The 23,597-nt window shown below is 40.3% G+C and overlaps 2 protein-coding genes across 2 annotated transcripts in view; one reads left to right on the top strand and one right to left on the bottom strand.

The window, feature by feature from the left end:
• slc16a10 (solute carrier family 16 member 10) overlaps positions 1–13,908 on the top strand; it is a 33,975-nt gene extending 20,067 nt beyond the window's left edge. Inside the window, exons 3-6 of the mRNA XM_048208309.1 lie at positions 497–926; positions 7,461–7,604; positions 8,141–8,369; positions 11,650–13,908. Coding sequence (XP_048064266.1) covers positions 497–926; positions 7,461–7,604; positions 8,141–8,369; positions 11,650–11,876 — 1,030 coding nt within the window. The 3' untranslated portion in view covers positions 11,877–13,908. The remainder of the gene's footprint in view (positions 1–496; positions 927–7,460; positions 7,605–8,140; positions 8,370–11,649) is intronic.
• A 1,483-nt stretch (positions 13,909–15,391) lies between these two features.
• LOC125278904 (serine/threonine-protein phosphatase PP1-beta catalytic subunit-like) lies at positions 15,392–23,597 on the bottom strand. The gene is made up of 8 exons (XM_048208310.1): positions 23,408–23,597; positions 21,680–21,811; positions 20,346–20,576; positions 19,455–19,559; positions 19,294–19,365; positions 19,073–19,224; positions 18,775–18,909; positions 15,392–17,373 (listed from the first exon to the last, which is right to left on the bottom strand). The coding sequence occupies exons 1-8, from the start codon at positions 23,457–23,459 to the stop codon at positions 17,269–17,271; spliced, it is 984 nt and encodes a 327-aa protein (XP_048064267.1). The 5' UTR covers positions 23,460–23,597; the 3' UTR covers positions 15,392–17,268.

The following is a 23,597-nucleotide window of genomic DNA, read 5'->3' on the forward strand; positions in this document are numbered from 1 at the left end:
AGGGGTGTCCAGACTCGGTCCTGGAGGGCCACTGTCCTGCAGAGTTCAGCTCCAACTAGCTCCAAAACACCTGTAAGTTTCTTGTATGCCTAGTTAGATCTTGATTAGCTGGTTCAGGTGTGTTTAATTAGGGTTGGAGATAAACTCTGCAGGACTGAGTTTGGAGACCCCTGTCTTATACAATCCCAATGAAATTTCAATCAGATTTGGCCAAATCATTCTGACTGACACGGTTACTTGACTTGACTTTAGCCTGACACCTTGGGGTACAACAAGGCTATGTACTAGACCCTACTTCCCTTCCCTTCCCTTCCCTTCCCTTCCCTTCCCTTCCCTTCCCTTCCCTTCCCTTCCCTTCCCTTCCCTTCCCTTCCCTTCCCTTCCCTTCCCTTCCCTTCCCTTCCCTTCATCCCGTTACGTCCCTTGACCCATTCCAAACACTTGACCCAAAGTGCCTTTCTTACAATGCAGTCTTATGGTCATTCTCTGTCTGCAGGTCTCTCGGGCCATTATACTTCACCTATGGCATAGTCTTTGCATGCGGCTGCAGTTTTGCGTATCAGCCGAGTCTGGTGATCCTGGGTCACTACTTCAAGCGGAGACTGGGCCTGGTGAACGGCATCGTGACGGCGGGCAGCAGCGTCTTCACCATCACGCTCCCGTATATGCTGTCAGGCCTGCTGGAACGCATAGGGCTCTACCACACGCTGCGTGTGCTGGCCATCTTCATGTTCATCCTCATGCTGGCGGGACTGACCTACAGACCCCTCCTTCCCAAACCCGTCAGCAGCAGCAAGTCAGGCAGCCGCTGTCCCGCGCCCAACAAGGTGTTTAACGTACACATCTGGAGGTCTCTTGGATACCGCATATGGGCCTTTGGGATCCCTGCGGCCCTGTACGGATACTTTGTGCCTTATGTTCATCTGGTAAGTGTGTTGAATTATTCTGCCTTTGACTTCATAACGTCACTAGCTGCGATTCAGAGTTGAGTTTCAGGAACATCCTCTGTGGAATGTTATGGATAGCTCACACAAATATGAGTGCTTTCATCATATCTCATGCTGTTTCAAATCCATATGCCATTTTTATACCTTGATATATAGTCTGGACAGGTCAACGGTAGTTGTCACAAGAGCCAGTCTGCAGATTTGAGTTGAGTTTTTAGTTTCAGGCTCTGTTTTCACCTTGTATTAAGATGGATTTGGATTTGGATTTTGATCACAAGATGCTAAATACAGGTGTAAACAGAGTGTAAAACGTTTTAAGCTTGTCCACTTTTGACCACTTCCAGAGGTAGTCGAAAATGCATTCGACCGGATTGCTTTTCGTAGTGGAAACACTCATGTGGTCGGATGTGTTCGAACAGCCACTAAAGACCACCTACTGTCCGCCTACTGACCTAATGCTTAAACAATGTGGGAAGCGCGCAAGTCAGATGGGATTTAAACTTTGTCGGCTGAAGACTCAACTTTGGTTTGAAGAGGAAAAATGTACCAAGCACAATGTTCTCTCACCATTCCTGATTTCTAACACAACTCACATCATTCGCTGGTCTTGCAGCTGTCAGAGCAGAAAAGAAAGCTGATGCTCTCCGTATGTTTTTCCGTCATCTCTGGTCGCGTTCATATGTAAATTGCACCAGCTTATTTTGACAATTAGATTGAAAGATCTGAAAAAAAAACTTACATTTACCTGCCCATAGACACTCCCCTAGAATAAATACAGACAAAAGTGGACAAAAAAGTCGGATTAAAATACCAGGTGTAAATGGGATTGTGTCCCCCTCGTCCACTTGTAATCCAATCAACCAATGCATCTTAATACTAGGTGGAAACAGGGCCTCAGACTTTGATTACATCCAGTAGAAGACAAGGAGAGACATGTTTCTGTGGGAGTTTGGTGTTTTCAGAATGACTTTAAAGTCTGGTAGTGTATGACAACGTTATAAATGTTTTTAATCTGTAACCATTTACAAAGTCAGCAATTGAATGAAGTTGGGATGTCCTGAGCCAATCTCAAGTATTGGAATCGGGTCCCATTAAACATTACATTATTGCTATTAGTTATCCTAAAGGCCTATATACACCGGGATGAATATATGCCTCGTGACTAAACAAAGGGTGCCAACGTGAGTGTGCATACCGACGCGAAAAACGGCAGGCGTAAAAGTGTAATTTTTTAAAAAACGCCTCAGGTTCGCTTTTTTGGTTTGACACGCCGCTTTAAAAACTGGCAAACCAATGAGATTGGTGCTTTTGTTCACATGCCTGGAGCTGCTGAAGTTACAGTAAAACACGACTTGGTGGCGCTCAAGCACAAAACGGTCTTGCCTAGCACACACTGATACCAAGACGACGAAGAGGAAGTAAGTAGACGAGGAAGCCCCCTACAAACTATCCCTGCATCTCATTCAGCTCCCTAGCTTCCTAGGTCGTATAAATGAATGTAGCCGACTCCCTGATCAGTGCCCTGACTACTGAACTAGGGAGCTGATTGAGACGCACGCTCTGCCAGTTCTTGGCCACACCAATAGATGTGTATTATTTCTGTATTTTTACTGTTAGTGTATAGTTGAGAATGTCTATTTCATAAATATGTTTATTTGCACTACTGTTACTGTCATTGTGACTTATTTGCACTACCGTTTCTGACTACCATCTCTCATGTCATATATATGCCATTTTATATCTGCAAGCTTCTTCAGAAAGCATCATAGCAGCAGTTCATATGACTTTATTCTCAGTCTAATGAATCTGCATGTGTGGGGAACAGACTGCATAATGTCTTGTCTGATGAAGTTTGAGATGTTGATGGTGAATGAACCAAAGCTTCCTGAGATGTCAGCAGAGTATCAGTGCGGTTCCTTCAGCCATGCGCTGGACTCCTGCGTGGATGGATGTTTGTGCTGTGAGGTTTATTGAAATAAAAGGTCAATTTGATCTGAGGAGCGCGGGGTGTAGCTCTACATAAACATCAGCTCTGTTATTACAGTATCTACAGACGTGTTTTGCGCAGGTTAAGTTGCCCTGCAGATTGTGGATGATGGGCAGCACTGAAAGGGAAAGAGCTTGTTTATCTGCGGAGAGCCGGGAAATGGTCAGTTATGTTCACCTCTTCCAGGGTGGAGGATCCCGCTGGGTTAGCGGCAGACAAACATACATCTCAGCGTGTCATTGTCATCTGACAGAGGCTGAGGAGCACACTTGAACTGTTCACGTCAAAACAAAAACATGATCCTCAGGGTTAGAGGGCACAGCGCCTCGATGGCCCCGGGTGTTGTTTTGAAGGTTCTTCAGTAAGTGCTCACAGCGATCTCCGCTTCAGCACACGTCACTGCAGATCTGGGCTCCATCAACACCTCACTGTGTTTTCTTTATATGTTTTCTGTTGACATTGACTCTTGTAGTCGTGGCAAAGCGGTTAGCATACAAGCTCTGAGGCGCTCATACGTGAGTGATTTGAGTTCAAATCTCTTCCCTTGTGACAAAGTACACTTTAGCATACTCTTAAAAAGAGCTTTGTATTGAATTTTAAATCTTATGCTATTTTAAAGGTCTCTTACAATAAATTTACATGCATCCAAGGCCCCAAAACACTTTAATTTTCTCATAATATCCACTGCAGCATCAGCTCTTTTCTCACAGTGTCTGAAACGGTTTGATCAAGGATTCAGTCTCTCTAAACCCCGCCTTTCTGAGAGCTCCTCTGCTCTGATTGGTCAGATGGCCCAGTCTGCTGTGGAAACCAAAGGCTCATTAGCATACCTGAATCTCAGCTCTTGATTCACAGTGATTCGAACAGTAACGATGGTGTCAGTTTTACCGTATCAATCTCATCAAAGTGGATTTGCTTTGGCAGCAGAAAACAGCATCTTCTCGACACGAACAACACAAACCAAACTCTTCCAGTCTCAGATACTACAGTGACTGAGGGCGGGGCAAAGAGACGCTGTTCAGCCAATGAACACCATAGGCTGTCATTATGCAAATTACTTAAAAACGTTCAGCAGGAAGTAAAACTGGGATTATGAAATACACTTTATTTTTACTTGCGACTCATTTCAGGCAGTTCAGAATCACTTCTTTCTTTTGAGGAGACAAAAACTTGATCTGCAAAACTTTGCAGACCTTTAACATTCACAAACAGCTGTATTACTACATGAAAGATCATATCTGAAAAAGCATCATTTAAATACTTTTTCAAACTCACCTACAGCCTTCCTCTGTCTGTCTAAAATTAACATGTTTGATATACCAAACTCTTCATGTGCAACTTATCAACAAATTAAATGAAGATGCCTTGAGTCTGTGGCAGTCTATAGGGAAGTGAAATTTGGCACACAGATAGAGGACAGTCTGGACATTAACCACAGTGAGTTTGGAGTCACTATAGCGCCACCAACAGCTGAAAGTTAGAAACAAATTGTTCTGATTTTCCTCTGATTCCTTCGCTCATGCCAAGTTGAAAGCATACTATTATGTTTTTTTTTTTATGCCTACTTTTTCAAACTCCTCCTTGGTCATTTGTCCAGTTTTCATTCAGATCCACCCAGTTCATCATCAGTGTAATTGGCACCACAATGGCATGACTTACTTTCATTGGCGATCACACAAAAATAAATCAGCTGCGGTGATTTCACTTGTCCTGCAGACTCCACAGACATTTTGTTGGGACACTTTATCTTTTATCAGCAATTACAGTGGGTGTAGATGAGGGATCCTGAGACCTCTGGTCTTGTGATCTGTTCAAGCACTGACAGATGCTGACTGTGTCACGACGTTGCATTTCTCAACCTGCTGAGGTAAGCAGTCATGTGCAGAAGATATAAGAAATGCAAACGGGCACTTTTAGCAGTCAGAGTCCGTTCTTTATTCTTTTATGATCCTGATCCAGCAGATAATGCCCAGCGGTTCATCTGCGGTCACACATGAGCTATCATCATCATTCAGTGCTGCACATTTCAACAAGCACACTGTGAAATTCCTTGGACTTGTTTCACGTCTGTGACAGACGGACTCGTAACAGAGCTTTCCTGAACCACCGATGTTTTTTTTTCTCCTTTAGAAAGACACCCTGTCAGTTTAATACACTTTTATTAACCCACTCAGCCTATTCATAATGAAAGCATCCAAATTGTAATCTAATAATATGTAAACAATATGATTTACACACTAACTCCATCTTATTTTTAAATGCTCAAGACCTGAATCTCACAGCCACACAGTGTTTTTCGCTTGACATTTGCACAAAATGGAGTGTTTCTGAGCTTTTGGACCCCCTCAGTGCTCTCTCTGACCCGCTGTCAGTCCCACAGGTCGCTCTCACAGCAGATCGCACATACTGTGATGGGGATAACATAGGCCTACTGTTTGGAGGACTTGGTCGCGAAATGAACTCAGAGTCGAACACAGCAGATGATATTCAGACTGCCAGGCTTTATGCTGTTGTTCTTGTTTTTTTTAAATGAGTGAATGAGTGTGTGTGTGTGTGTGTGTGTGTTGCTCTGGCGGGTGGGCCGCTCCTCTCTCAGCCTTCAGATTGGTTCGTTTCTGGAGGAGGACTCAAACGCCCAGGACCCCCACACCACATCTGCCTCATGTGTTTTCATGTCCTCCTCTTCTGTACTAATTGTGCACCTCTGGATCTGATCTACTGTGTGTGTGTGTGTGTGTGTGTGTGTGTGTGTGTGTGTGTGTGTGTGTGTGTGTGTGGACTAGAGGGCGTGCAGCAGTAAATATGAATAATGGGCATTCATGATAAATGACTGGGTGTTGTGTCGCTCCTTCTCCCTCTTTCTCTCTCTCACACACACACACACACACACACACACACCTACACACACACACACACACACACACACACACACACACACACACACACACAAGTTTGTTTTGCTATCTTAGTGAGGACTCTCCATAGGCGTAATGGTTTTTATACTGTACAAACTGTACATTCTCTCCCCCATACACTACCCCTGCCCCTAAACAGAAAACTATTATAATATGCAATGTCTGCATTTTTACATTTTTAATAAAATTTAAGGTTGCACTTTATTTTACAGTATGTGCACTTACATGTACTTACAGGTAACTTAAGGTAAGTACATGGGTTTAGGGGTAAGTTCAGGGTTAGTACCTAGTTATTACCCAGTTATTACAATTACTATCATAAGTACATAGTAAGTACATTGGGAACAGGACTGTAAAATAAAGTGCTACCAAATTTAGTATTTTTAAGCTATTTTAAATATGAGGAAATATGATGAAATGTCCTCATATTTTATATTTACATTGTAATACCAGTGTAATACCCATGTCATTATACAAATTTGTGTCCTCATAAATCACAAAAACAAGCACACACACACATACACACACACACACACACACACACACACATTGAGCTGCGCAGGAAGCGGGTTCAGGTGTCTGTTTGTGCTGTAACAGAACAGTCCCTTAAACAGGCCCCTTTTCCTGCCTGTTCATTCCAAGTGAATTCCTGTATGTCATCACACACACACACACACACACACACACACACACACACACACACACACACACACACACACACACACACACACACACACACACACACACACACAAACACACACACACATATTGAGTTTCCATGTTTTATGGTACATTCCACAGACGTAATGATTTTTACTACTGTATAATGTACTTTATAATATACTGTATAATATACAAACTGCATATTTTGTCCCCCTACACTAACCCTACCTTACTTTCTTTTTCAAAACACTTAATTTAGTATGATTTATAAGCTGTTTTAGGGAATACCAGGTACACACACACACACACACACACACACACACACACACACACACACACACACACACACACACACAGTTATTGCTGTAAGTCTGCTTGAGAAATACAACTTCTCCAGGAATGTTATTTCAAAATGCACCAACGTTTTACAACATTTTTTACACTTACAAACGATACAAGTGTAATTCTTCAAGCAGAGATGCTTCTGAAATCCTGCAAAATCAAACTTCATCTGTTCAATCATTCATCACAGGTCCAGAAATAAAGATCAGATCAAATATCAGACTGTAGAGTGTGATGATGTGCAGTCAGACAGTGACTCAGATGAATTCACTAATAGTGACATGAATGTTCGTTGACAGTTTTCTGCGTCCCTCCACCGCCCCGACTCGCTCTCAGCTGGTTCCTATCACAGACAGGGATACGGGGGAGTACTCTGGGTTCGAGCCACATTCCGAACTTGGAGCCTCCCCTCGGACAGCACGCCACATACTGCGTTACAGATGTGTTACAGTCTCACAGTAACATCAGTCATGTCTGCGCTGTTACTCACTGTCTGTAGGAAACTTAATGGCCAAATGAATATTTGATTTAACGATTAAGCTTTATTCTGTAATTTTAATGCAGATGTGTGTGTGTGTGTGTGTGTGTGTGTGTGTTCACTATCAGATGAAGCATGTAGAGGAGCGCTTTGGAGTGGAGGCTAACAAAGAGGTTCTGCTCATGTGTATCGGCATCACGTCTGGAGTGGGTCGTCTCATCTTCGGCAGAGTGGCGGACTATGTGCCCGGAGTCAACAAAATCTTCCTGCAGGTGAGAGACTGATTCAGCACAACTCTCACTGTCCGGACCTTCCCATTTGCACAAACACTCGCTCGATGCGCTGACGGTTCAGTAAGTCAGTCAGATAATGATTCACTCAGTAGCTCATTCATCAGACTGATTCAAACCCGTATCTGCTGAGATCTTTTGAAATGATTCATTCAGTAGAAACGGCTCAGAAGAGTCATTTTCTTTCTGAATCAGACTCCACAGCTGGGGTTTGTTATTGCATAAACATGCAACCACTGCAGTAAACATGCTTTCAAATATGAAAATACAAGCATCAATGCATTTGCTCAACTTTTTTCATATTTCTGACATAGTATGAACGAACCATCGTACTTTTCTCACACGGACACTGTTATCAAAAGTGAGCTACTGACAGTTATATAACACTTTATCATTAGGTTTCATTAGTTAACCCTGGTTAGTGCATTAACTATCAGTTTTTAAGTTGTCCTTCCCTCTCATGGCGGCTCAAATACAGCACGTCCTGCTCGGCTCTGACCGCTGCTGTGTTCCTCCAGGTGTCTTCGTTCATGGTGATCGGCGTGATGTCCATGATGATTCCTCTGTGTCATGTGTTCGGCGGGCTGATCGCCGTGTGTCTGCTCATGGGCCTGTTCGACGGCTGCTTCATCTGCATCATGGCTCCCATCGCTTTTGAGTTGGTCGGCTCCCAAAACGTGTCGCAGGCCATCGGCTTCCTCCTGGGCATGATGTCCATCCCCATGACTGTCGGGCCGCCCATTGCAGGTAATGTGTGCGTGGAACGTCCTGCCCTGAACTCTGAAGCTGCTGTGAATCGATCTAGATCAGGGGCACCCAATCCTGTTTACAACATGACGTGAACGCACCTCAACACACCTGTCTGTGATTATCACGAGATCTTCATCAGCTGGTTCAGGTGTTTGATCAGAGCTGAACTCTGCAGGAAGTTAGATCTTCAGCAGCAGGATTGGGCACCCCAGATCTAGAGAAATACAGGTGACTTGACTAAACTGAAGTGTGATCACCATCTGCCACCTGTTGGCTGGAGTAGGTACTGCATCACTGTGTCAGCTCATGTGACACAAAACATATTTACATTTATGCATTAATAGAGACTAGTGGTACAATAACTTTACAAATAAAATGCCAGTTAAACACGTTAATTAAGTGAGTTTCTTAACTTTGAAAAGTTACTTGAGGTCATTGGAGGGCAAAAATCTGTGTGTCAAAAAGCTTGGGAGAGCAGACTTAAGTTTGGTCTTATTTTAAAGAAGATTCATGGCAGATAATTGTTGAAGTGAAAAGAGTTAAAAAAGTGAAACAAAAAAGTTATAGAGGTTTAAGTTTATGATTTATGAGCAATTTTTATATAAAATATATATTTTATAAAACATGTTGAAATAAAACATTTATTACACACATACAAACCACACTCTGACATCCACGCCAACACAATTATAGCTGCATAATTTATTCAATGTGCTCAATAAAATGCAGAAGCACAAAACAGGAAAAAAGTGAGTATTTGCTTTATAGGTCAAACCTGAGAAAATGGCGCCATCTGGTAAAAAATATTAAAGCTTTTTTAATTTTGAAGCCTTACCAACAGAATGAAAGCCTGTTATCAAAGACTGCATCATGTAGTTAAAAGGCCCTTGATTAAAAATTGCAGTTTTAATGTGTTTCAAAGAGGACATTTTTGTCCTGAGTCTAACTATTTTGTGTTACTAGTGTGAAATTGATTTATTAAAGGAAACGAGGATGAAATTAAAATTCCAATAAAAATACACACTTCAATTTATGCAGTTAACATAAATTCAAGGACATTTTTGACACGTTTTCAATTTTGTTTTTTATCACTTTCCCTGAGGATGCGCAAGGTTTAAACACACATGCACACACACACACACACATAAAAAAAAATAAATAAATAAATAATATAATAATAATAATAATAATTCTGTGTATGTTTTGGACTTAGACATTTAACTACAACTCTTCCTTTTTATTATACAAGTGTGTCATTATCTACAAATGTATAAAACTGATCTGAGATCAGTTAAAAATCATATATATATATATATATATATATATATATATATATATATATATGGTGATGGATGCTTGAAGCTTCGAATCCTTTACAGATCTTTTGTTTTGAATCAGTGTTTCTACCAAACTGCCAAAGTCACGTGATTTCAGTTAGAGGCTTCTATATGTCATAACTGTTTCAAACTGTTTCGAAATGTCAGTGGTTCACCACTAAGAGGCGATGATCTCTGTGAACACATGAACCAGTGTCTGTGCATGATTTTTACCTGATCTCAGATCAGTTTTATACATTTGTTCACATTTAATGACACACTTGTATAATAAAAAGTAAGAGTTGTAGTTAAAAGTCTCTGGGCTTAATGTTTTTAGATGATTTAATAGATTACATTTTAAATAAATCATTTGCAGTTGGTTTGAAAAAGGAGTTTTTATGCATGTTTTGGGTGAGCTTTCATTGCATTTACACTGTTTTGACCAGCAGGGGTGGAACTTCCGCATTAATATAAGCCAGCTTGAAAACTTCCGGTGAGATGTCATTTGCTGCTGTGTTGAGCATCAGTAGTGCAATACTTAGTTTATAATCAGAATATAGTCACTTAAATAGTCAGGCATAGCATTAATTTAGTTATTCAAACGTAAGACAGCATAAAAAATAAATAAAGACATACCTCAGTGTTTCTCTCAACTAAATTTAATTCGACCATCAGTTTTCACACTTTTATGTGAAAAAAAGCTTCAAAAATTAAATATTTATTGTGCACTTTAGTTAGATTCATTGAATAAAATGTGTTTTTACAAGTGTGCTGAAATCATTGATCTTGCACTGCACTGACTGACAGCTGCTGTGATTATAAAGAGAGATCGGCGCTCGCTTTCTGTAATTCATTCACAAGAAAAGTTATTGTTTTTCATGAGATTTTTTTGAGTATTTCATACTTCAATAAACCTAGTTATTTTATAATGTTTAATATTTAGTCAAAAACGAAGTTAAAAACGAGGAAATGGCTGATATATGCGCAAATAAATGCTACATTGCTGCCACCTGCTGGTTAACGTGGTAATTATTGTCTTTTTTATTTTTTAATAAGTGTTTTCTATCAAATTTTGAATTTTCTACATTTTTAAACATTCGGTTTTACAAATGGGGACAATCTCAGAAGGATGAACAAATAATGTTTGTGATTGTCACATTAAAAATAACATTTGAAGTGCTGGGGGAAAAATGCTTTTGCGTGTCTAATTTCAGACACAGCATTTTTTAAACGGTCCCAATAGCTTTGTCTTTATTGCAATCAATAAAACTGCTTTATTGGCAAATTAGGTAAATGTGATGACTGCATTAAAATATGAATACAACATTAAAAAGTCAACCACTGATGGTTTTGTGTCGATGCACAGCAAGCAGGGTTGGGCAAAAATACATCAAAATGTATTTTAAAATAAAATACCAAATACCTTAATTTTAAGTGTATCAAAATAAACTACAAAATACAGCAGCCACACCATGTATCAAAATAAACTACTGTATTTTTGTATTTTATAAATACTAAAAAGTACTTTTACAAGGGAGCATGACATTTCTTCGCAAACTTTCCATCAATTAGCCTATTTGATCGATCCCTTCACCATTACACTGACTCAGATGATTAAGTAAACAATGTTTGATAGCACCAGCTTTTTTTCTGCCCGAGTCATGCAATAAATCTGACATATAGCCACAGAGATTGGCGAACCATTGAAGTTTCGAAACAGACGTAATGAAGCCTCGTTGACTGAAATCACATGACGAAGCTTGTTTCGAAAGCCCCTATCAGTAGTGGCAACCACAACTGCCAATTTTTAGCCTTAATTTCACTGATTTTAAAACGTGCAACAGAACACAGATGTCTCGAAGCGCCTTTTCAAAAGCTGAACTCCTGGTTTCACTCAGACACTCATGTGTTCAAAAGTTGATCGAGCTGACCTTGTCGTCTGTCTGTGATTCTGTACCCAGGGTTCCTGAGAGACCGTCTGGGCGACTATAACGTGGCGTTTTACCTGGCTGGCATTCCTCCGCTCATCGGCGGGGCCGTGCTGTGTGTGATCCCGTGGGTGGAGGCCCGGAGGAAGAGGAAAGAGGCCGAAGCCGCGGCCGAAACCACAGAGAAGATGCTGGAGCACAAGATCGGCGCACAGGACGACAAGGACGCCAAGACCGAAGACCCTGAATCTGTCATCTGAGGAACCTGCGGGTCAGACATTCACAGCGCAGAGACTGACAGACGTGTGTGTTCAGAGGGTTTATGTGATTTTATATCCCTGCAGGAACTGCCATCAAACAGGGCTTCTACGTGAATGTGATTCTTGAGCTATGCATCTTTCAGAAAGTTTCCTATAATATTTTTGTACTGAACTTTTAGGGTTTAAAAGGGAAATGGTGTAACATGAACAATCATTCATGAAGAAGGGAAGCCCTGAAACCTTCATCCTGAGAGGAGATTCATAGGATCTTATTGTATGTTTCCTTTATTCTTATAATCTAGCATCAGACTATAATATTAATGATATTGTTTTAAATGGGAAAGTCAGCCATATGTATTCATTTCTTCCTGTTCTGGAATGATTTGAAGGATGTTTTTGCAGATGAGCGCTTTATAAGAGATGCCATGAGTAATATGCAATTATCTAAGATATATTTCCAATAACATTGAGGAAACTTTGATGTGAAGTGCGGATAGAAATGATCATACAAGCAAAGTGAGTCTGTTAAAGTGCCTTGTTTTGGTCTGATGAAGGTGTCGAAGCGTCCCAGTGTTCTCCTCGAGCGAAGAGTGTTTTATGGCATCTGTGTTTGATCATTTACATGTGCAGATATCGGCATATTAGTATTGAAATGAACTGGGATTGTTTTCTATGCAGTGAAGTTGAAATGTTTTTATTTTTTTTTTTTTATCAGTGCTATAGAATCTGTAGTGTTCATTGGTTAGATTGAGCCAATTTTTGCCATTTTGATCTCAGAGTTTTCCACTGCCATCGAGGCCTTGCCTGAAAAATGAAGCACGTATGCAGAATCATTTTATTTTATCGCTTTTTAGTATGAATGTCCTCTGATTCCTAGTCACAGACGTGACACATATGGCAGCGTGTTTCCTCAGGACAGTCGTCAGATGATCAGATGATCAGTCCATTGATCCATAGGAGTATTAATCTGGTCATGTGATCTACCTCAGTTGACATTAGTCTTCAAATGTTTCTCTGAGGATCATAAACTCAGCTTCACCAAATGCTTGTGTAACTTTTCACGTATCCCATGTTTCTTTTGTATTTTTATGAGTATTATTACTTGTGTTTCACAAATGAATTGCAACAACCTTTATTAGTGCCTTGACAATATTATTATTGGACAGATGAACAGGTTCCAAACAATGGATTTCATTCGTTTCAGTAGAAAACAAAATTAATATTTCACAGGGCAAAGCTTGATCTTTTCTGACACTCAGTAGTGATAGGCGTATGTTAACTTCAGTGGTTTATTCAATTCTCTTTGGTTTGAAAACATTTCCATGTTTTTGGGCAAAATTATCTCTTTTTTACTTTTTGTACATGGTCTTTTTTGTATATATATTTTTTTATTTATACTGTTCATGTAAATCATTGTTGCACACCAAACCAGAAAAGGCTCTGCTTCATGTAACCTCATATTTTGCAGTATAAATATGGACTGGTTTTGATGAGAGCTGCAGTGATTTACTCAGGGTAATACTACATGTAAAATAACTTGTAAAGTTTCTCCAGGCCTCAGCTAAACACCAAATATACTGACTTCAGTTCTTGAAAACTTAGTGTCCATCTATTTGTGATTGTAATATTTAAAAAAATACATTTACCGAATAAGTACCAAAGGAAATATGGTTGCACTTTATTTTATAGTATGTGCACTTACAGTGTTATTGTAATGACTACACCGAGTTCAAGTATCTACATGACTGAACAGGACTGTAAAATAAAGTGCTACCAAAAATAGTTTAATAAACTTTTAGTCTTATGAAAACATTTCTCTGTGTATAATCTCAATGCAGATGGTTGAATATATATGTTATGATTCTACAGTTTCATTTTAGTCACCTTGATCTGATAACTTGCATGATTATAGCTTGTTATATTTTGTTGTATGTACAGCAACTCGGTATAAATAAATATGACAATAAAGAAAACATTTATTAATTTTATTAATTAAATGTTTGTATTGTTATTAAAGGTTTTCAGAAAATTACTTTTCAGATACTTTTCAGATTTTTTTTTCTTTTATTAAAGAGGTGGTTGTTTATGATTTCACTTTTTTATCTTTAGTTAGTGTGTAATGTTGCTGTTTGATCATAAACAACGTTTGCAAAGTTACGACACTCAAAGTTCAATGCAAAGGGAGACATTTTCTTTTACAGAAATCGCTTTTTAAGGACTACAACAAACGGCTGGTAGGGACTACAATGAGCTTCTTCCATCACTAACCCTAAAATTTACATAAACCCCGCCCCCGAGAACACGCAACAAAGGGGGCGGGGCCACGTTGGGCTGCTTTAGAGAAGTTGTTGTAGTAGAGTGTTGTTGTCATGCTGTCATTTTTACGCCGGACTGCTTCACAAACGAGGGTCAATTCAACACAAAAGATGAACATGACGGCACATGCTAGTGGATGAGTTGAATCAACTCCACAGCAACTACATCAATTTATCCACTAACCATTCAGAAACGTCCAGTTTCATTCTAAAAGTTGTAACTTCTTCCTGAGTCTCTCCATCAGTGTCGACTCCGGTTTGAACAATGTAAGGCTGAACACCGTTACTGACAATCCTCATTTTGGCTGCGTGAGATTCTCCAGCTTTGTTGTTGTTGATCTGTTAAAGTTCCGCCCTCTTCTGGAAAGGGGGCGGGGAGCAGCAGCTCATTTGCATTTAAAGGGACACACACAAAAACAGTGTGTTTTTGCTCACACCCAAATAGGGGCAAATTTGACAAGCTATAATAAATGATCTTTGGGGTATTTTGAGCTGAAACTTCACAGACACATTCTGGGGACGCCAGAGACTTATATTACAGCTTGTGAAAGGAGCATCATAGGTCTACTTTAATGGCATCTCACATTAGCTTAGGAGTCACATTAGGACTCAGAGTAAGGGAATTTCTGTATATAAAAACCTTGTATTGCTTGCAGTATTGATTGTTTCAGATGAACGTTTTCTTGAGTAATGCTGTAGCATTGTGATTATTTCTAGAGATGAGGCATGAGGCAGAGATTGAGTTCAAATGGATTGTTAATTCCCTATAATTTCAAAGGCTATACACTGGATAACAGAATCTAACTCAGTAACTCGTCAAAACCTCCCCATTAACCGCACCGCTTCTTAAAACTACCCATATACTCCTACAGACAGCAACATGATGTCGGCCCAGATCCGGCCCACATCTGGTACGTGTGGAGCGGGGTTTAGAACGATAATAACCCGGGGTTAACAGCCCCTCTGTGTGATCAAATCTTAATGAATAAAGTTGTTGTATTGTGTATCTGATGGCACCAGTGTTTCCTTCTTGATGAATGGTGGCACATATTAACTCCAATTTCTAGTTCTAGTTTCTTGCTGTTCTAGCAATCACATCCACCTTAGTTTACAGGATTGAAAATAATACTATTCCTGTAAAAACTAAGACTAATAAGTGCATTGTGCAGATCCCAAGAAAAAAAAAAAAAAACACTCAAATGTCAAAACACTTCATGGTTTTATTTTTTTTAAGTTTTGTTTTGAGATACCAGGAATGTCACCACAAAATTTTTGGCTTCCCTGCCACTTGCTGTGGCAAATTTGTCACTGAAATAATTGTTAAAAGATGCAATAAAATATTCACAGGTCATTTCTTAAGACCGTTTCCATCTAATTTGCTCAAATTAAAATCTAAGCAAGTACCAGTGAGACGGACGGCTCTCCAGTCCTCTTCACAGAATCAACAGCACAATACCATTTATTACAATTAACTCTTTCCCCGCCATTGACGGAATTTTCCAGCTTTCCGTGTGTTCACTGTTATACAGTAGGGGGTGCTATTACGCATTTTCTGAAAGAGTTCTGAATCTCTGGATCAAAACACAGGTGAAGAAGCAGAAACGAGATAAAAGCATCGCTTATGCACACTGAAAAAAAGTCATTTTCTCAGCTTTTTGTTCAATATGTTGCTTTTTATTAAACAACTACATTGTTGATAAAAAAGAATCCATGATGCTAGAATAAAACGTTTTATTTAAAAGCAGATGCTCTGTTCTTTCTTTTGATATACTACATGTTCATGCGACAAAATATTCTGGGGTGTTGTGAAAATGATCAAAAACGCTGGTGCTAGCTGGCAACTTTTTTAAAACACGCTGGCGGGGAAAGAGTTAAAAGAATTTGAAACAAATCTCAAAACTCATTTTGAAAATGTCAAAAATATTTGCTGTCTTTGAGTTTGCATGAAATTGTAGGTAAATATTACTTCACTATAAAGTCTAATAAAAGCCTTAAAGAAGCTTTAACACAAAATACTTTCAGAAGCATGTCAAGTTAATGTGGATCGCAAACGGTTAGTATCAGTTTGCAGAAAGGGCGTTTATAACTGAGAGCACATCAGACAATGACTCTTAAACCCAAACCGAAGGCAGACTGCAGGAAACACTCCTATAGAATAACAGATATTACTGCTGTCACAGAGTCCAGTTTGACCCTCACACACTCTGAACACACACAGGATTACACAGCAAAACAGATCAAATACACGGTTTATCATGCCAACAATTTCAACTGAATCAGTCTGTAGTGTTTAATGTACACTACTGAGCTTTTGTGCCAAAAGTGAACCAAAAATTCATGAACGTTGTTACATTAGATACAAAATATTAAAGCCAGTGTCACTGACAGGAAATAAAGACACACTGTACAATGTGTGTTGTGTTTGAACTGCTAAATCAATAGATGTGGACAGTGTTGTGAGTGTGTTTGTGGTTAGTTAGTGGATGATGTTGTTGTTATTGTGTTATTGTGATTCTCTACATCTGAGTGAACTTGAGCAGAACTGACTTCATACATCCACTAAAAACACCAAAACACCAGCTGACTCTTCAAACATCATGAAGAAATGTGATGTAAGTGAAGATCCTGCAGATACAGACACTCGATCTGATGAATCACATTCACACAAGTGTAAAGTGTGTAAATTATTTCGCTGCGGTTATATTCATTTTAATTATTAGCAGAAAGTCTGATGAGATCTGCCTGATGGGCGACACAACACTGTTGTTCAAGAATAAAAGTGACTTCAGGTGGGAATGTCCCAGTGTGCCTCCGATGAAAGGATATGTACAGGAAACAGGTAACATTCACACCCCTCACAATCTCCAGACACACACACACGTCATATTTGTCTCTGAAGCACAGTCCAGATTGTGCAATATATGAAAGTACTGGAAAACACACAGCCAGATAATATCAATAATTAACAGAAACGCCTACAAAACAAGCAAATCAAGAGCGACGAGCGGCGACAATGTGTGTGTGAGAGAGAGAACAGCTGGACGTGTGCAGGGGCTTCTGGGAGGACGTCCCACGCCTCACCTCTTCTTAGGGGCCGGAGCTGTGCGCGGCGGGGTGACGGGCCGCCCTGAACTCACCCCTCCATACTGGTACTTCGCCTTCTTCTCAGAGGGCTTCAGGATCTGCATCACACACACACACACGCACAGACACACAGACAGTGAGGGCGTGTCTTCAACGTAGAAGCCGACTATCTCAATTCTGATTTGGGCCATTTCAGTATGTGATCCTACATGAGATACAGGTCTGATGACCTTATATCTCATATCTGAATAGAGCGTTGCAGGGATGACGTGTTTCTGTAGGCCAAAACCCAGAAACCAGTTGCATTTGAGCACTTTTAGTTCAATCGTCCTGAAAACAACGTGTTTTTTTTTATTCATTTTTGGTTAAATGCCTGAAATAAGGTCTGTGGTGAACACAAGCTCAATATATTTTCACGTTTTATTCTACAACATAAATGACATCAGTAACATCAGTACATCGCTTTCACAGCTTGTGTTTATAAACACACTCTTACAAACTCTTCTAACTTGAGCTTTAAGGGAAAATGTTCTTAAAGGGATAGTTCACCCAAAAATTAAAATTATCCCATGATTTACACAGCCTCAAGCCATCCTAGGTGTACATGACTATATATATATGATTCAGACGAACACAATCAGAGTTATATTAAACAATATTCTTGCTCTTTTTTAAGCTTTATAATGGCAGTGAACCAGAAGCAAGTTATTATAGTTAATAAAGTTTTAAATATGGATATTTTTCTTACAAAAACCCATCGCTTCACTTCAGAAGGTCTTTATTAACCCCCTGGAGCTGTATGGATAATATTTATGATGGATGGATGGGGGTTTGGGGGGTATACTTCACTACCATATCAAAGCTTGATAGAGCCAGGATATTTTTAAATATATCTCCGATTGTGTTTGTCTGAAAGAAGATAGTCATATACACCTAGGATGGATTGAGGGTGAGTAAATCATGAGATAATGTTCATTTTTGGGTGAACTATCCCTTTAAATAAAGACTGAAAGAGTTGTTGAAGCTTAATGATGGTGACATTAAAGTCATGTGACCGTAGTGTCGTTTGTTTATAGCAAATATTCAGCGTTTTACTTCTGACGATTGAATACAGGCTTCAAAATTTCATTTGCGAAGATTATCATGATGAACCAAACATGTAAGGATCATAAGCTTTTGTTTGTCACAGAGATTATTTTCTGCATTAATCCAAAAGCCAATGGAAAAATCCTACTGGGGTTTTGTCGAGGGAAAATGAACTTACAATACTCCCTCATCACTGCTGAATATGTGACCTTTATGCCATTCTAGATCGACAGTCATCACGATTCTGTGCTGATGTGAGTCAATCCAATGACGTTACATACGGTGGTCACTTGGTTAATATGGAATATAGTCGCAAAGGTAGTTCGTGGAGAGAAAGTGAGGTGTTATGAAGTATTACAGTGAATGATATGTGAGCACTGAGGCCTGACTGTCATGAAGGGTCTGTGTGTCACCTGGAAAGAGCACATGAGGGACTCATCCACACTCATCATGCCGCCAGCGTTATCAAACTCGCCGCAGTAGTTGGGTGCCGAGAACAGCGTCACTAGCTGCCGCTTAGCAAAGAACTCATATCCGTCTTCAACCACCTGACAGGGCAAAGCATGCAAAAGAACAGATACTGTAAAAACTAGAGGTCTGGAAGGTGGAAAATACTGCCGATCAGCGATCAATCGACCATTAGTAATCTAGATTTTGGTTGACCTCCAGTAAAAACATAGTATCGCCATTAAAAGCAGAATCTTTGGTCACCTGGTGAGCTCTGCAGATGAGGTCCAGGTCATGACGGTTGAGGAACTTGCTGACCACGTCGGCTCCAAACGTGAAGGACACGCCCCTGTCGTTCTCACCCCAGCCCTGGACGTCTTTATCCGGGTCTGACCACAGCAGGTCACACAGCAGGCCTGAAACACACAGACATGAGCCATGCATCACACACACACTTCATGTGACTGTCTGCTGACAAACAGCACCTGTGTCGGGCACGTCAGTCGGCCTCATGATGCGCCGGATCTGCTCCATGGACTGCAGGTCTGGAGAGAGGCCTGAGGGAAGAGCAGAGCACAAACACCTCAAGACATCTGAAGACGATGAGGATCACTCTTCATAGTGAGGTGAAAACATGAAAACACACCTCCATGACAGCAAAAGATCTTCTCGTCGATAATGGCGGCGATGGGCAGACAGTTGAAGCAGTCGGTAAAAGTCTTCCAAAGTTTGATATTAAACCTGCGCTTACCTGAAAGACACAAAGACAGATGACACTTTTTACTGAAATAAAGGTTTCAAGAGGGGATTTTTCACAGCGATGCCATAGAAGAACCATTATTGGTTCCTTTCAGTGTACAGCTCTTAAAAGAACATTTTAATAATCTAAAGAACATTCAATGCTAATAAAGAACATTTTCTTTTATATTTTTAATATAAATGCCCCCAAATTATGCACTTTGTCAAAGTCTTGTGGTTTTTGTTGTTTTCTACTAGAACATGTTTTCCTGTTTGAATGTTGATTATTTTCCTCATATTCTCCATTGTTGCAGCTCCTCTCTTCCCAGTCTGTCAGTAACGCTCTGTTTAGTTCCTGTCTCTATGAAGCCCCTCCTTCTGAAAAGCACAATGTGCTCTGATTGGTCGGCTGGAGCAGTGTGTTGTGATTGATGTTTGGGAAATGCCCCGCCCCTTACCATAACCGCCAGTTTCAACACACTACTAACCAACTCAACCAGGCCCCGCCCCTTTATTCTGCGTATGAATTATTTAAATGAGGAATATTGTGAAGAAAATGGAGGTGTTTCAGGGAGTTCAGAAACACTGACACTGATGTAGAGAAGAACTCCTGCTGGAGGGTCATTGAAAAGCTTTTTCATGCCCAAACAGCAACATTACACACTAAAGACAGATGGACATGGAGAAAAAGCATTTTCCCCCCCTGAAATACATCAAAATCATCTGAATTTCTCTCATGGCACAGGCTGTGTGTGTGTGTGTGTGTGTGTATATGGTGGATGATCTGAGAGGCTCTTACACTCGTCATAAAACCCATAGATGCGGTTGATGGAGGCACATTCGTGGTTTCCGCGGAGCAGGAAGAAGTTCTCGGGGTATTTGATCTTGTACGCAAGCAGGAGGCAGATGGTCTCCAGCGACTGCTTCCCTCGGTCCACATAGTCTCCCAGGAACAGATAGTTGGCTTCCGGAGGGAAACCGCCGTACTCGAAGAGCCGCAGCAGGTCTGTGTACTGACCGTGGATGTCACCTGAGGAACGGGAGGATGAAGAACACAGAGGAAAGGGGCATCAGAGAACATTCGCTGACAAAAAGGTCCATTGTCAATAATGTAGTGATGAATGAAGCACGACTCACACTGAAGTCACTTTCAAACCAAGCAGCTTTCTGTCTGTCAACACAGTGAATTCATATGACTGACACTTTATTCTGACGCTCCCAACAGACATTCTATGGACTATAAGTAACTTTGCAACTTCATGTCAACTTATTCTACTAACCTGAACATTGGACATAGTGGTGTATTAGAGGTAAAAAATGATATAAATACTGTTCGGTTTCTCACACAAACCGATCGTTTCGTGTCTTAGGACATCAATGTGTCGTCACGAACCGCAGGGTTTAATTTGGATTTGTCTGTGCATGTTTTTTTTTACTCTTATAGATGGAGTTCCCGTTGACACGCATTATACGACTGACAGACGGCAATGGTTGGAGTTAAAAATCATCATTTGTGTTCAACTGAAGAAACAAAGTCACCTATATCTCGGATGCCCTGGGGGTAAGCAGATAAACATCAAATTTTCATTTTTGGGTGAACTATCCCTTTAATGATACTAAAATAACACTGGTTAGTGGATGATGCTGCTAGATAATGTGATTCTCTACAGCTAAGAGAAAAGCATTTGTTTGATATTCTATATCTAATGCAACAACATTCATATTTTACATGTTGCTTAAGTGTGCAAAAATGTTTTTAAATATTTTAGGAGCTAATGTCTTGCACTGATATTAGCATCCAGATGTTTAACTCTTTTGTAATTCTTATTGCTGAATAAACTGTTTTTACTGTAATAAATATCTTTATTATGTAACAACACCGAGTGAGACTGTCAGATTAAAGCAATGAGAACTGAAGAAATCTCTGTCACTAAAAATAGGCTTCATTTTCTGTCAGCAGCATTTGGTTTGTCCTAATCACTCATTTCTTGAAGTGTAACAGTGATCATGACCGGTTTAGTGAGACTCATCGCATGTGTGTCCTGTGCTGTGATAAGACCGCTGCGACTCCATCCTGTTATTTCACATGTAACTTTAAGACGTTTGACATGTTTCCGCATGCAGCAGACTGACCGCAGATCTTGAGCGGCGCCTCCAGCTCCAGCAGGATGGGCTGACTGAGGAAGATCTCACGGGATTTGATGCACAGCCCTCGCACCTCCGCCTCCGTCATCTGCACCACCTTCCCAGGACGACATCCTCGCACTGCACACACACACACACACACGTTTATTATGAGGATACAAAGCTACCGATCACAGATCAACTTTCTGCATTTTTACATTTTTAATAGAAAATAGCTCAGTATGTTTAGCAATTTGAATTATAAGGATACTGGCATATCCTAATAATGTAGGAGGCGTGGCCTGATGGCGTGTTTACTGTCACGAGGGCGGGGCAACCTGTCACTCACATGAGATCCACCAATAGCAAACCACAACCATTAAATGGACAAAATCCAGCCACACCCTACATTTGTTTCTTGTTCCGGGAGCCGTTTCACTTGGATATACGGTACAATCAGTGATGCCGGTTTTCCCGCAGACTTGGGGTACTTTAAAGGATTAGTAGAGTTTCAAATAAATTTTTCCTGATAATTTACTCAGCCCCATGTCATCCAAGATGTTCATGTCTTTCTTTCTTCAGTGGAAAAGAAATTAAGGTTTTTGAGGAAAACATTCCAGGATTTTTCTCCTTATAGTGGACTTCAATGGCAATCAAACGGTTGAAGGTCAAAATTACAGTTTCAGTGCAGCTTCAAAGAGCTTTAAAAGAGCTCCCTATTCTACTTACAGAATGAACACGGCACCAGTTTCGTTTTTTATGCAAGTAGAATAGGGAAGGCGTGTAATTTTGACCTTCAACCGTTTGGACGCCATTGAAGTCCATTATAAGGAGAATAATCCTGGAATGTTTTCATCAAAAACCTTCATTTCTTTTCGAATGAAGAAAGAAAGACATGAGCATCTTGGATGACATGGAGGTGAGTAAAATATCAGGAAAATTTTATTTGAAAGTTAACTAATCCTTTAACACTGTTGCCGCGGGTTGTTTTTCATGTCTGCAGGTTGAAGCGAGCCAAAATAACATGATATTTAGCCCCTGGAATGCAAATTTTACTAGAAGAACCCCGTCAAAAAGCGGATTTTAACCCCCTGAACCCGATATTTACCAGGGGACCGGGACCCCCATGAAAACCCTGGGCACAATAGGGAAGAAAGTCTAGTGCAACTTCCCTTTCATGCACACTTTAACCAGAAATGATGCAACAAGTTTCCAGCAACAAGTAATGTGTGTGTCCACACAGAAAGAGAAAATGTTGCACAGCCAATGACAACACACATGATGCTCAACATCAGTCACGTGGATAAGAATATTAACTGATTGATATGTGAGCACAAAACGATGAAAAACATCACAGAATTTCATGTCATGCGTGTAGAATATGTATACTGCAAATATAAATGATAAACACAACATTAAATAAAACAACTGGAAAATTAATTTTCATACAACTATTTACTGATGGTTTCAGATTAATATCAACAAACTAAAAGCAGAAAGGCATCAGCACGCATTAATCTAAAACCTCTAACAAAAATCATTTTGATGAATCATAAAAGCAGAAAAACTCAAAGTGACGGAGACAGAAGAGCATATAAACACAGGCAGCTGTCGGTCGACTGACAGAGAATAACACGCCTGACTGAAACCAGAGTTCCTCCGCGGCGCGAGCGACACACGAGCCTCGAACACTGCCGGCTCAGAGCCGCCTGATGCGCGCTCCTGGAGCTGCTTTACCTTCCAGCAGTCTGGAGATGATGCTGTCCACGTTCAGATCCCCCTCCGCCATTTTCCTGCAGTCATTCCCGCGAATGAGGTGTTCGATCAGCTGTTTCAGAGTCGACTCCGACTCCTGCCGTAGGAGTTGATGGAATCGACTCCTCGACTCAATTAGGTCTATCACAATATTGCAGTCGTGAAATTATTT

The sequence above is a fragment of the Megalobrama amblycephala genome, linkage group LG11 (assembly GCF_018812025.1).
Source record: "Megalobrama amblycephala isolate DHTTF-2021 linkage group LG11, ASM1881202v1, whole genome shotgun sequence".
Lineage (NCBI taxonomy): Eukaryota > Metazoa > Chordata > Actinopteri > Cypriniformes > Xenocyprididae > Megalobrama > Megalobrama amblycephala.

Bases quoted from the DNA above. Each gene is read 5' to 3' on its own strand.
- LOC125278904 (XM_048208310.1), bottom strand. From the start codon at position 23,459: ATGGCGGAGGGGGATCTGAACGTGGACAGCATCATCTCCAGACTGCTG. The intron at 19,560-20,345 runs GTAAGAGCCTCT...TGTGTCTTTCAG, and splicing joins CTATGGGTTTTATGACGAGT to GTAAGCGCAGGTTTAATATC. The intron at 19,366-19,454 runs GTGTGTTTTCAT...CTCTTCCCTCAG, and splicing joins GATCTTTTGCTGTCATGGAG to GCCTCTCTCCAGACCTGCAG.